The 14,085-nt window shown below is 42.9% G+C and overlaps 1 protein-coding gene across 2 annotated transcripts; it reads left to right on the forward strand.

Annotated features, from left to right (window-relative positions):
- The first annotated feature begins 556 nt into the window (after positions 1-556).
- LOC119646600 (peroxisomal membrane protein 11C) lies at positions 557-13,116 on the forward strand. Of its 2 annotated transcripts, XM_038047094.1 has the most exons (5): positions 557-876; positions 11,576-11,758; positions 11,827-12,008; positions 12,505-12,570; positions 12,636-13,116. In XM_038047094.1, the coding sequence occupies exons 1-5, from the start codon at positions 595-597 to the stop codon at positions 12,841-12,843; spliced, it is 921 nt and encodes a 306-aa protein (XP_037903022.1). In that variant the 5' UTR covers positions 557-594; the 3' UTR covers positions 12,844-13,116. The 2 variants fall into 2 exon arrangements, with proteins under 2 accessions (XP_037903022.1, XP_037903023.1); XM_038047095.1 differs by lacking the exon at positions 12,505-12,570.
- Positions 13,117-14,085: the final 969 nt, after the last annotated feature.

Consider the following 14,085-nt stretch of genomic DNA (forward strand, 5'->3'; position numbering starts at 1 on the left):
CTAATGCGGCCAACGAATGTTGTAGTTGCGGGAATTCACCCAACGCGTCGCTCGACACGTCACCAATCATGGGCCGCGTGTGGACTTTATGAATTTTTTCAGGGGTTGCCGCCAACATGTCCAACGAACCAGGGTCCACGCACGCTAAAATGGCACGAGTCCCCTCCGTAAGCTCACCAGAAAAATTGGAACAGAGCCGTTCCCCCCGGGTCCTCAACCAGCTGCTTCATTTCCATAAGCAGTTGACTGGGTATTGGGTCGCCAAGCGATCGGGTAGCAGGTCGACAGGATAACGTACGGACCAAAGCAGTTGTTGGTACCATCGGAGATACGGCGAAAAACGCTTAGAATCGAAACCAGTTGCTAGTGGTATTCCTATCCAAAATCTAGAAGAAAATTACAATCAAGTCTTATCAAGACTAAATGATCAGATGGGTTGCGTTTTATGTTAAATGTGCCCAGATGGGATTTCCCCGAACAACAAATTCACCACAAATCATATTCCCCAACTGTCAAATTAAAATCGTATTCACATGGTATCACTGTTTGTGTTGACGCGACCGATTCTCATCAGATGTTCAACTCGCACGTGTCATGTCAACATTCGTTATTCGCTCGCAACATTCATTGACGTGCGGGTGGAGTGTCAACTGTGAGCAAGTCGGTGTTTCCTATGTGAATTCGCGTGTAAACAATACACAAAACATCCAATTACCCCCGCAATTTACAAATTACATCCGCGTGAGTGAAGTTGAGTTAGTGTCATTTGAAATTATTAGTGATTTAGTGCAATATTCTGTTCTAATCTCTGCTAAGATGAGCAAACCCTTGAATACGTTGTGTGATATGCTGGAGACTTACGGGGGGAGAGATAAGGTAAGAATACACAAATCGGGTATTTTCTCAGAAATAGTATGAACCCGTAGCTCCCTCCTACCGCAACACCCTTGTTCCTGCGCTGATACCTGTCCTATTTGAATTTTCCGTACTTTCACTTTTCCCGATGCAATTCCAATTCTCTTTCAATGCCACAATTCCGTGCCGCAACCGCATTCCGGTTTAACAAGGTTTCAGTTCATTGTGATTTGCATAGTCCAGCTCCAATAAACTCCAGCCCAACTGGCCTTCGGCATTTAGTTGTCGCCGTTGTCTTGTCGGCGTGTTTTTGCAATAAATAAATCATGAATTCGGATTCGTAAAGTTCATTCGACTATTCAACGTTTTCGCGTTTACCGCAGACGAACTTCGGTCGGAGTGTCCCCATTGCGATAACGCCTGCGACAAGCAGCTGATAAAAGTGTGGAGCTGATATCATTGTTCATAACTAAAAAAAGATAATAGTTCAATATGACTCGACATTGATGCCTTCGTAAACAAATAACTCCAATTGGACCTGAATTGTACTGTAATTAGCGGCATTTAATTAAATTAGTTTTTAAGTGATGCAATGCTAGTAGTCAGTCCTGTACTTATTTCTTTGATTAGCTGCGGACTGGGTTCAATTTCACGGCAAACAAACAAAATTATTTGTCATTACAAAAACTCTTATCGAATGAGCTTTCACCGCCGGCGATGGGATTCGCGCTATTTAGCATCCGGGTGCACTTTGGACGTTACAGAGTCATAGGTCAGTAAAGTATTTCATACCTACCCTTGGGGGCTTCCTTCTTCTCTGGTTGCATATAAAGTATTGAGAGGAGATACAGTGCAGGTGAAAATGATAAGACACCCCATGTTTTCCATAAAATCTTAAAATAATAAAACAATTTCAAGAAGTTTTGTATATATCCGAGGTAATGGTGCCGAATTACATTCTCCTGAGTAATTAACTGAGGGATTCCCCGAAAACATATCCGGTGATTGAAGAAATTCGAATTTCAGATAGGTGAAAAAGATAAGACACCAAGGAAATATCATTCTCTGGTCATTCGAATGTGAACACTTGGTATTAATAGAATTGGCTTTTAACATTTGCAGGTGATTTTTAGTAGATTTTGTTTAGTGAATACGTGATAACAACGATCTACGAGAAAGGGATCCGTGATGCTGAGGTAAATGCAAGAGGTACGATCCTCTTTAAGTCCACCTAACTACTGGCCTATGCTGGAGATATCGACATCATGGGAAGAACCACTCGAGACGTACAAACTGCCTTCATCCAGATCGAGCAGGTGGTAATTGGCGCGAAATCTTGGGCTGCACATCAATGACGGGGCTGCAATCAACGTGAGCACCAAAAACTAACCAACCAACAACATCAGACCGCACTGGTCAAACGAGAAGAATAAAGATAGGAGAATACAACTTTGAGACCGTTGACAACTTCTCCTATCTAGGGTCGAAAATCACATCCGATAACAGCTACGATGATGAAATCCGCGCACGGTTGTTGGCACCCAACAGAGCCTATTTCCGCTTACAAAAACTGTTCCGCTCGAAACGTCTCAGAGGGTCAAAGCTCTTACTGTACAAGACAATGATCTTGCCAATCTTCATGTATTCCTCGAAGACTTGGGTTCTTAGCAAAAAGAATTGCGAACTCTTGGCCGCGTTCAAGAGAAGAATCCTCCGAAGAATTTTTGGCCCCCTACATGAGGATGGACGATTCCGTAGCCTACACAATGACGAAATCTATGACCGATACCATGACCGTCCGGTTGTGGATAAAATCCGGCTCAATAGGTTACGGTGGGTGGGTCACTTAATCCGTATGGATGAGGATGATCCAGCCCGGAAAGTCTATAAGGGCAATATCTATGGTAGAAAAAGAAGACGAGGCAGACGCTGCCCAAGATGGAGCGTTGGCGTAGGCCAGAACGCCAGACAGCTTTTAGGGATATCGAATTGGTGGATCTCGGCGCAAAACCGGGATGTTTGGAGTTCCTTATTAAGGCAGGCCTAGATCGGATACCGGTTGTTGTGCCGTTGATGATGATGACTACGTGATAATGGGTAAAGGAGCAGATGTGCCGTCCGTAAGGGTTTTGGGGTCTGCCTACCACACTGTCTCTGAACCGGCCGTGATGGTGATCGCGGGAGTGATCCCCGTTGCCCTTCTTGCTAGGGAGCGTCAGGCCATATACAAGCGCAAGCTCGCGAAGAACGGCAACACACTCTAGACGAGTGGCAGCTCTCTTGGCAAAATGAAACTAGAGGCAGATGGACTTCGCGGCTCATCGGCAATTTAGGTGCCTGGCTGAATCGTGAAAGTGGGATGGGATTCGTCAGCAGCTTTATTGAAACACAGGGGATCTCTTTCCGGACAACTTTGTCGAAGAGATACTGAGGACTGCTGACAGGTGGAACCGTGTTGCCCATTACGTTCGAACCCTTCTTGTTGCTAAGAAGATAGAACTCGACCGGTGGAGGAACCGGATGACAGGGGGTTCCTTGAACTGACAGTTCCCTTCCTCCTTTCTCCTCCCGTTGGTGAAAGGAATTCCCTGATTTGAAGGCTCCGCAAAGCGGGGGAGTTCGGGGACTAGCCCGAAGTAGTGTGAAAACGGTTCCAGGCTAGCTCTCTGATGATGGGGAGGTGTTTAGTTGGTAGTCCGACGACGTACCGAATCGGGAGTCCAACACTGTGTGCGCAAATGTATTCACCTACCCTACCCCCAAAAAAAAAAATGTTATTCGGGATCCCGAAAATTATGGGAAGAAAATGTCTACAGGGCGACCAAGAGCGGTAAGTTCTCCTTCTGAACGGAGGATTATTAGATTAGCATCCAATTCTACGCTAACCGCACTGCAAATCGCGGGCAAGGCAGGCGTTGACACTGTCATTAGAAATGTCCGAAGCATTATCGCACGAGCAAAGTATCTTAAGCGCCGCAAATTACAGAGAAAACCGCGTCTCACAGAAAAGCACAAATTGGCTAGAATGGCCTTTGCAGAAAATCACTTCCGTTGGAAGAAAAAATGGCGCCATGTCATTTTTACTGACGAGAAAAAATTTAACCTTGACGGACCTGACGGTTTCAGCTATTGCCATGATTTAAGGAAGGAAGAGAGAGTGTTAAGTAAACGACAGTTTGGTGGCGGAAGTGTAATCGTTTGGACTGCTATTGGATACAATGGGCGGTCAAATATTCGGTTTTTAGAGTGGGAAAATAGACAGCTCTCCGTATGTGCAAATGCTATGTGAGAAATTAAGGAGGTCATCCCGTGTGAAGGCTGCTTTTTTTGGCTCTTTTAAGAATTTTTTTGTGAAGAACTGGATAAAGATACAAATACGAATTTTTCACCATTATTATTATTATTCGGTTAAGGGAAAGTCGCACCGCGTCCTTGAAGAACTATTGTGCTCCTTTTACTGGTTATGGTGTACATATTGATCATAGTATCTCAAGCAGCCCTATAACCGTTAGGAACTTTAGTATGTTCCCTACTTCCAGATCTTTCAGCTTTGCATCTGGTATTAAGTGTTCTCCCAGATGCCTCGACCTACTTTGCACAAGTGCCGGACACTGTCCCAGGACGTGTATAGAGGTTTCATTATACTCCTCATAAAACCTGCAGGCAGTGTCCGTAGATATCCCTAGCTTCCCTAAGTGATAGTTTAGCCGACAATGACCAGTGAGAATTCCCACTATGATTCGGAGGTTCTTTTTGGTGAGGTTTAAGCTATCCTTTGTGCGCATGGGTTCGTATCCCCCAATAAGCACTCTGCACTGCTCCATCTCTGGTAGGCCCGCCATAAATTTAATAATATCTTGAGTGTGCATAGTAATTTTTCCACCCCGATCGCATAGCTGGTTATTGGAATACAGGACAATTTATATACCCATCTCCAAAAAAAAGGTGTATTTCTGCTACCACGCTAGAGGGCGCTGTGATCATCTTAAAGGAAAAAAGTAAACGGCATTTTAACGTACAGACTTAACTACAGTTCGCAAACTAGGATTATTAAAAAAAATTTAAAACTAAATTTTTGGTGCCTTGTTAAACTTTTTTTTCTGAATTTTGGTGTTTTTTCACGGCTTCTTCAATGAATAAAAAAAAATACTGTACGAATCGCAATTATCCTAGTTTACGGACCGTAGAAATATGTTTTGTCTTGAAAATTTCAAAGAATTTCGTTGGATAGATTTTGGGCTATGGTGGCAGCCGATTTTCAAGATGCAGTTTCGATAAAAACGCATTTAAAAGGTAGAATGCGCTTTTTAGTCATAAAACCTCGTTTTAGCGAAGTCATTCCAACGTCGTTCGGATCGATAAATGCGAGCTTTATTACAGCGATCGACATAAATCTGGCGTGTGACTTATCACGTGTTTAACCCTATAATTTCCGAACGGCTCCGAATACCAAAAAATCACTTTGCCCTACACTATATCTGGATATAATTGATGCCAAAAAAAATTCGATTCCGCGAATCCGACACACGGGATGACCCCCTTAAGCGATAATTTGGGAGCAATCGCGGATCAGCCGTTCATTTTTCAGCAGTTTAGTTTAGTTTAGTTAAATGGGGGGAGCCACAGCTCCGAGCACTCAGGCCATTATTAGGCCCATTGTACTATCCCCGTAAGTTGCCTATTCAACGGCCTCCCGCCTACGCTGTTCGCAGGTTTTAGCGAATCTGAGAACATTCTCAAGAGGCAGAGAGTGTGCAGATTCTTCATTGAAGAAAACCTTCCCAAGGTGTCTTCGTCTGAGATCTGAGGATGCCGGGCAGCTGCATAAAAAGTGCAGGGCAGTTTCCTCCTCCTCCTCACATTGGCTGCACACAGCCGGAACCACTACCCCAATCTTTTCCATATGGTAGTTTAAGGGGCAGTGTCCCGTCAAAAGCCCTACTAGGGTTTTCATGTCCCACTTCTTAAGGGACAACAAAAATGCCGCTCTAGTGGCCCTAGGCTCCTTCACAAGGATTTTCGCTTGCCGGCAAGAGTCCAAATTTCTCCACTCGGTTGCGTGAATCCTTGCAATTTTACCTTTCAGAGTAGACTTGACAGTAGATGGTCGGATTCCAAGAGCTGGTTCTGGGCCCACCATTGTGGATCCAGACCCTCGGCGAGCCAGTCTATCAGCCCCCTCATTACCGGCGATGTTAGAGTGCCCCGGCACCCACATCAGAAATGTTTCGTTCAGTCGGCCAAGTTTCAGCAGCACCTGATGACAACTCCACACCAAATGGCTTGATATGTTGTTGCCATCTAGTGCTGATAATGCCGCCCGACTGTCGGAACAGATTCGAATGGTGCGACCCCTCCATTTTTGTCGCAGACATTCTTCTGCTGCCAATGAAATGGCATATATCTCCGCCTGGAATATGGTCGTCATTTTTCCGAGGGGTCGGGCCAGTTCTATAATCGGATTCTCCGAGAACACGCCTGCACCCGATCCATCCTCCGTGACTGACCCGTCGGTGAAGATTATTAGGTCTGTAATCTGAAAAGACTCATGGCCACTTGTCGACCATTCTTTTCTTTCGGTGATTACGACAGTGTATGTCTTTTCAAAGACGAATCTGGAAACCATATGATCGGTCGACATCAGGGCTACCGGATGTTTTTCAAGGAATTTCAATATAGACGCATGCCCGTTGGATTGGCCGCCTTTCCACGCCCCAATGGTATCGAGCCTATATGCGTCGTTGGCTGCTTTCCGTTTCACCTCCAAGTAGATGGGGGGTAAATTTAGGATGGCTTCAAGTGCCGCAGTCGGCGTAGTACTCATTGCTCCAGTAATACTTAGGCAACCAAGTCTCTTAATCTGCGTTAGCAGCTTCCTGCTGTTAGCAAAGTTCAGTCTTGGCCACCAGACGATGCATGCATACATCAAAATGGGTTTTATTATGGATGTATACATCCAATATATCCGTTTAGGTGAAAGTCCCCAGGTCTTACCTATCGCATTCCTACAGCACCAGAGCAATCTGCAGGATTTCTGATATTGTTCCTGGATATGATGCTTCCACGTTAACTTGGAGTCGAAATGTACTCCTAAGTACTTGACTGTTTGTGCCAGCTGGATTTCCGCCCCTGCTAAGGTGGGTAGCGTATAGCTGCCCCACCTGACGTTCTTAGTGAACATAACTAGTCCAGTCTTTCTAGCGTTCACCGTGAGTCCATTGCGGAGGCACCAGCTGTGGATTACATGCAGAGTTGCATTCAAGCGGTCACATACTGTGTCCGCAAACTTGCCGGTAATTATTACGGCCAGGTCGTCCGCAAATGTTTGCGCGAAGACTTTTTTGTCCTCCAGGAGCCACAGCAGGGTATCCATCACCAAGAGCCATAACAGTGGAGAGAGAACCCTTCCCTGTGGACAGCCCCTGAGACATCCTGCTTCAATAGACTTCTGGCCGACCGATATGTGGATTTTTCTCCACTCTAGCATGTGAAGGATCCAACTCATTTTTCAGCAAGATAATGCTGCGATTCATAGTGCAAAGGTCGTTAAGCAGTATTTTCAGTAGCAACACACTGATGTCCTCGATTTTGCAGCGAGAACTCCTGACTTAAATATAATCAAGAATTGTTGGGGGCAGCTGACCTGAATCGTTTATCCTGAATCAAAGCAATTTGAAAACGTAAACGAATTAAAAAAACGCTATTATTTCTGCATGGGGCCAAATTTCCAGGAAGTAGATAAGGAAGTTGTTTAATAGGCTCCATAAAATATTAAAATATAAAAACAACTGGGGTCTTATTTTTTTACCTAACTGAAATCCGACTTTTTTTGATTACTGGATGTGTTATACAGGGAAACCCCAGGTAATTACTCGGGAGAATGCAATTACGTCCAGTTATCTGAGATGCATACACAGCTTCCTGGAAGTGTTTTATTATTTTAAGATTTCTTGGAAAACATGGGGTGTCTTATCATTTTTACCAACACTGTACGTTAGATGAACTTTAAATTAATCTTTTCAAATAAAAGAGATAGACAGACAAAGGCCGACTAACACCAGGCAGTGGACTAAATATGAACAAAAAATTTTATCTCCTTAGGTACCCGAGACTCTGTTCAATCAACAACGTTGAACATTTTGCCTTCCGCCGCTAGTTTTAAACAAAAATTAAAGTTGCCAGTCTGCGATAAGCAGCTATTTCACACTCATCAGAAAAATGATGAAATTTTGTTTACTAAATTAGTGCAATCTATGGAAATTTTTATCAGACACGATCACAAGTCGAAGCTTTGAATAGAGTCTGTTAAGTTTGATGATTATCCAGAATATTGGCCTTCCCCAAATGCTCATAATCAGTAAACCCGACAATTGTTGGCAGCGACTAATTGCTATTGGGTTTCCCCTTTATTATCGTCCAATTTTCGGATGTTCATAAACTCATCGAAGGCAATTTTGATAGTCTCCTCATTTCTAAAATGATCCAAATGCTTAAAAAAGTGCTAGTCGGTTGGCGAAAGGGCCGGCGAATATGGTCGATGAGGCAGAGTTTCATACTGCAATTCGTTCAGCTTTTGAACCGTTATTCTGGATAGATGACCTGATGCATTGTCGTGAAGGAGTATCACACCATCTCTGTTGACTAATCTCGATCGTTGAATATTAAATTTTTGGTGCATTTCCTCGAGTTGAAAACAGTATTTCTGTGCATTTATCGTTACTCCAGGTGCCAAAAAATAATAGTGGATAACTTCAGCTGTAGACCACCAAACCAAACATTACCTTCTTCGGATGGAGGCTCGGTTTCGGCATATGTTTCGGTGGCTGATCAGCATCTAGCCATTGCGCTGATCAGCGACGATTGTCGTATAACATCCACTTTTCACCACATGTCACTATTCTGTGCAAAAAGGGATCACTTCTGTTGCAAAGAACTGCAAATTTCCATTCGAAGCGCCATGTTTTGCTCCGTAAGGGCATATGGAACCCATTTGTCGAGCTTTTTCACTTTTCCAAGTTGTCGCAAGTGCCGGGAAACTGTCGAATAGTGTACGCCCAGTTTCTCTGCAATCTCTCTCACAGACTGACGTGTGTCCTGCATTTTCACGTGGCTCACTTTGAACATTTACGTCGCCTTACCGAAATTTTTCGAACCACCGCGGTGTGGTTCGTTCGCTTACCGCATCAGCTCCAAATGAGCTGTTAATGTTTCTGGTCGCCTCCAATGCTTTATGATCGAGTTTGAATTCATACAGAAAAACTGTACGTTCTTGGCCCTTTTCCATCCTTTTTTTCTTTTTATTCACTGTTATCACAACGATGGTCAAAACTGAAATACATTCAGAAACAGAGTACAAAAGTTTATTCAGGTCTACGCACTTTAAAAATATATCTATAGCGTATATCCTGAGTGCGCGCGTAAGCGTGATTTTGGAGGGATTCAGACAGCTGGCGATCGGAGAGGCATAGTTGCTTTTAGTACGCACATTCCCGCTTCTTTTTATATTTATACATCTGAAACTTGTTTTTGTTGATATTTAGAAGCATTGAAAGTATTACTTTCGTTCAAATTAGTTATGTTAACGGCTATTTATCTATATTTGTGCTAAGAAAAAATTCAGAAAATGGATAAAAAAGACAATTTGAGAGCAGGTCGTAAAGAAAAGAGTTTTCGTGGTAATCAATTTACGAGTGAGCGTGATGAAAGTGTGATTAGTGCATCTGCTAGGAAAACTCTATTGAAGATGTGAGAAATGATATTTGGGCAACTTTCTACCACAAGATTTCGACTGATGATAAGCCTCAACATATGAATTGCCCTGCTGGGCCAGACTCATGGTTTAAATACCGAATTGCTAAAGCTACCGGCAAGTTGGAAAAATTTGTGCACCCTCCAGCGCTAGACGAAGAAATTTAAAACCACAAGGTGCACTCGCGGGGCATGGTTGGAGAGGTGTCGACCGACGCACCGAATAAACTTACGCAACTACAGCAGTCAGTGATCGCCTTGGCAACCACCGTAGCAAAACTAGCTGACACCATTAGTGCTCTCCATTCGGGACGAAGCTCGCGAAACAGGTCGAGACCCGCTCCTCGTAATAGGCGCTCGGGTAGTAGATCGTCAGCAACCTCGGTTCCCCGGTCGGTTCCCCGACTATGCTGGTACCAACGAACGTTCACGAAAAAAGACACAAAATGTACCAGCCCTTGCAGGTCCAAGGTTTTTTTGTTACAAAGGTTAGGAACGAAAAAAAAACTGTCGGTCGCTCTGGCGACAGCTACCCGCGGCACAACACCACGTCGCCTTTCCGTTTACGACCCCTTGAGCAGACACAACTATTTAATTGATGCAGGCGGTGAAGTTTCAGTTCTCCCGATATCCAAATACCATCGATTAACGCCTCAGGCGTTGAAATTGGGGCAGCAAATTCATCGCCAATCCTCACTTATAGCTACGACAGGTAGACCTGAGTTTGAAATTTCTACGAACGTATTTGCGGCGTTTATTCGAGATAGGCCTGAGTTTTGAACTTTGAAGAACGTATTCGTGGCGTTTTATCATAGTGGATGTTAACACTCTCATCTTGGGCACAAACTTCCTGTGCCACTATTGTTTGATTGTGGATCTGCAACACAGGTCCCTCATCGATCCCACAACCAACCTTACGTTATCAGGGATGATCTCCACCTGCCCATCGGACACTTCATTCATAATTTTCGAAAACGATGCCGACGCTCGGGTTCGTGCACTTCTTCAAAAATACCGCAACATAGCTACTATGCGCAGCCTCTCCGAGCCAGTTCAACATGATTTTTAGCACCACATCAACCTAGTAAGCCAAATGTGATTGAAAATCTGGACAAAAAGTGGAGTCACTGGGGCACAAAAAATATGCCAAACTCGGAATTCTGAATTATTAAAATTTTATGATTATATACTATATGCTTACCTATTAAAAATTTGTGCTGGGGTCTATTGTGAGGCAAAATGCGTCAACCACACTTACTCGGCATCGATTGCGATTTTGTTTCATCTCGCCCTCATGTCCGAAGTGTTGTCAAAGTCCACCTTAGCAATCGGATCATCCATCACGACCGTAAGGTGACCTTTAGCAAGCATCTCGTGGTAATCAGTTGCTCCTAAAAAGTCTTCTTCTGCTCTGTACAGGAAATCTGCTTTGGGCCGGAATCTTCCAATCAGTATCCTACCCGAAACCGGTTCTAAGGAAATAAGGCTGCTTATTGCGGTTGCCGTAAGTGTTAGTTCGGCTTCGGATTCGCCCTTAATTCCGTCAGGTTTTCCGACGTACAATAACACAGTGCCACAAGAGGGAAGGAGTGCTCTCCATGGTCCCAACATCTAATCCTAGATAGTTCAGTTTGTAGCATTTGAACTTTTGCTCAATTTTGGAGAAAGTAACCATTCCACGACCGTACGAGCATTTCAAAAACCAATTTGCGTCCGTTTTGGATAACTCAAGATCATAGGCGTGAGGTCAATCCCAATCCGAGGCGCTACTAATGTTTCGATAATAAGAAAGTTTCGAAACCTGCAGGTTGCTAGCCCATAGATTTATATTCCTTTTAATAACGTTTTACAGCAAGCACGGAATACGAATAAGGACTGTAGGAACTTTTTTCGCTTCGAAAAATTTATATACGTTCAAATATCCATTAAGCAAAATATTTATCCTCTCCTCACTTTTTTTATTTCATTTCAGGTAATGAAAGCATTATGTTACAGCGCAAAACTTGTAGCTGGTCTACAAGCCAAAAAAAATCCGGAATTGGCGAAAAAATTCGGAACATTCAGTTCAAAAATATCAGGCGCTCGAGCAACCCTTCGCCTAGTAGATGATTTCCCCATGTTGCAGTACTCACTCGAATATGGTTTAGGAAAGTCGGTAAATATAAAAATCGATATAAAACAGAATATTCCTCCAACTGTACTTGTTTCTCCCTTTATTAACAGGAACCTGATCGAACTATGTCAATTCTTGGAGTCCTAGCGAATATCGTAGACCATATTTATTACCCAGTAGAGAAAATTTGTTGGCTTGCCGAGCATAATCTCATAAACGTCCAAGACCCAGACAAATGGGACGTGATAAATTCAGTATTTTGGGTGATGTCAATTTATTTGAATTTAATGAGGTGAGTACTATTGTTGGGGTTAATTTTCGGGTGCGTGTCGTCATGCAATTGGATTTTAATCACAAGGAAGCTTGCTCACTAACAATAGTTGACTTTGGCTATGGCAATTGGGTACACATTCGAATGTGATTCGCGTTTATTTCCACTTCCGTATTCTTTTAAAAGAACGTCCTCGTGTGATATATACTCTTGTAATGAGCTAAATTTTCTGGAATTAATAAAGACATTAGGCAACTAACAAGGACGGGTTATGGGATAAGTTTGAGAATGCTTTGAATGTGGACTTTCCTTTAATCGATCACCGCACAAAACTGATCGTGAAGAGCGAGGTCTAAACTAGGAACTAAACCCTTAGGTCCTCAAATATTATCATTTTAATATTTAGATGTAAAGTTAAATCAAAATCGGAAAATTTATTCTAATAATTATCAAACTATCATTCCATTTACTATTTCTGTATGTAATTTGTTATTTTTATGCATTTATCTTCTTCCAGGACATTGCGAAACTTTGCCATGATGCAAGAGCATAAAACATGTCTAAATTCTGCAAGCAATTCGAAGTAAATCTTTGCTCCTTAAATTTCAAAGTCATAGATCTTATCTCCTAAATTTCTTCCACCAACAGAGAAAATATCGAAAAAATTCTGGCTAGGCAGCGAATGGAAATAATTACAATAGTTCGGTTAACCTTAGACTTCACCCACGCCGTCAGTACGCTACCAAAAGGGTGGCTTTGGGGCGGCCGACTAGAAACGTGGCATGTGGGATTGATTGGAACCACCTCGGCAGCGATAGGAATTTATCAATTCATCAAGAAACGCTCCAAACACTAATATTCAAATCGTACCTGATGACCTGATCTACTGTAATTGACGATATTTGTATTTTTTATAAATTTATAGAAGGAGTTTTGCTATTTTTAATATTTTAACATTTGAACTGAAAGCAAAATGTGAATGGTATGAGTGTGTCAAGTGCAAAGTAATTTATATTCTATTTTAATATAATCTGATGGTAAAAGTAATTGCAATTGGTATTTAAGCGCAACGAACTGCAATAATTCATGTAAGCACCATGAAGTTAAGAAAATATATTGTTGACTATTGGAATTGACTTTTCGTAATGAAATTTTATACTTTTAACATACCAACTAATGCAAAAAGCGTTTTATAACACGCAGATTAATAGTCGAAGCACATTTACTAAAAGACCTGTAAATTTACTAGAATTGTGCGGCGGTGCTCATCATAATTTAGTCAGCAATACTGGGATATAGTGGAAGGGATTCGCTTAAACGAAGTAATATGCGGTGTTTTTTGATTTGACACTATCTGCTGAGCTATACTACCAACTGGTCCCGGATTTTGAGGAGGAAATAACTAGAGTCAGACTGAAGAAAACCCAACAAAACTGAAGACCTCAGTCTGATGGGTTATCGTGTTTTTGCTATCTACATTAATGGGCAGAACACTAAAGATGTTGTTCAATTTGTCTGATTTGGCATTGTTATTGTTACTGATCAGGACATCAAACTTGATATTACCCGATGCGTTAACAGCACAAGGTTAGCCTTAACTATTTTGTCTACAATCTAAAAATGCACACACTTGAAGAATAACACCAAATTTAGGTTGTTCCGCGCCAATGTTCTTCTGTGCTGTTATAGAGATATTGGTAGGTCGTGAGCTCGCTCGTGGTCTACTGTTCGAAATGAGCAATCTGGTCGCAGGTCGTCAGGACAACCTACGGACCGAAGCATTTGTTGGTACCATCGCAGATTCGGCGAAAAAGCGACCAGATGTACGTTCCCGTGTAAATTCGCGCCTACCTCAAAATACGAGGTCCGCGGGGGGTTCTGGCGACGGCCACCCAGAACGCAGCGCCACGTCGCCTAACAATTTATGGCCCTCTCAGCAGGTGCAGGTATCTTGTAGATACTCGTGCGGGGGTTTCGGCTCTTCCCGTACCTCGGCACCACCGACTATTCCCTCAATCTTTAAAACTTGCGGCAGCAAATTCCTCGCGTATTAACACCTACAGGTACAGGCAAGTGGAGGTGATTCTAGGCTTGCGTA

The sequence above is a fragment of the Hermetia illucens genome, chromosome 1, assembly GCF_905115235.1.
Source record: "Hermetia illucens chromosome 1, iHerIll2.2.curated.20191125, whole genome shotgun sequence".
In the NCBI taxonomy this organism is placed as follows: Eukaryota; Metazoa; Arthropoda; class Insecta; order Diptera; family Stratiomyidae; genus Hermetia; species Hermetia illucens.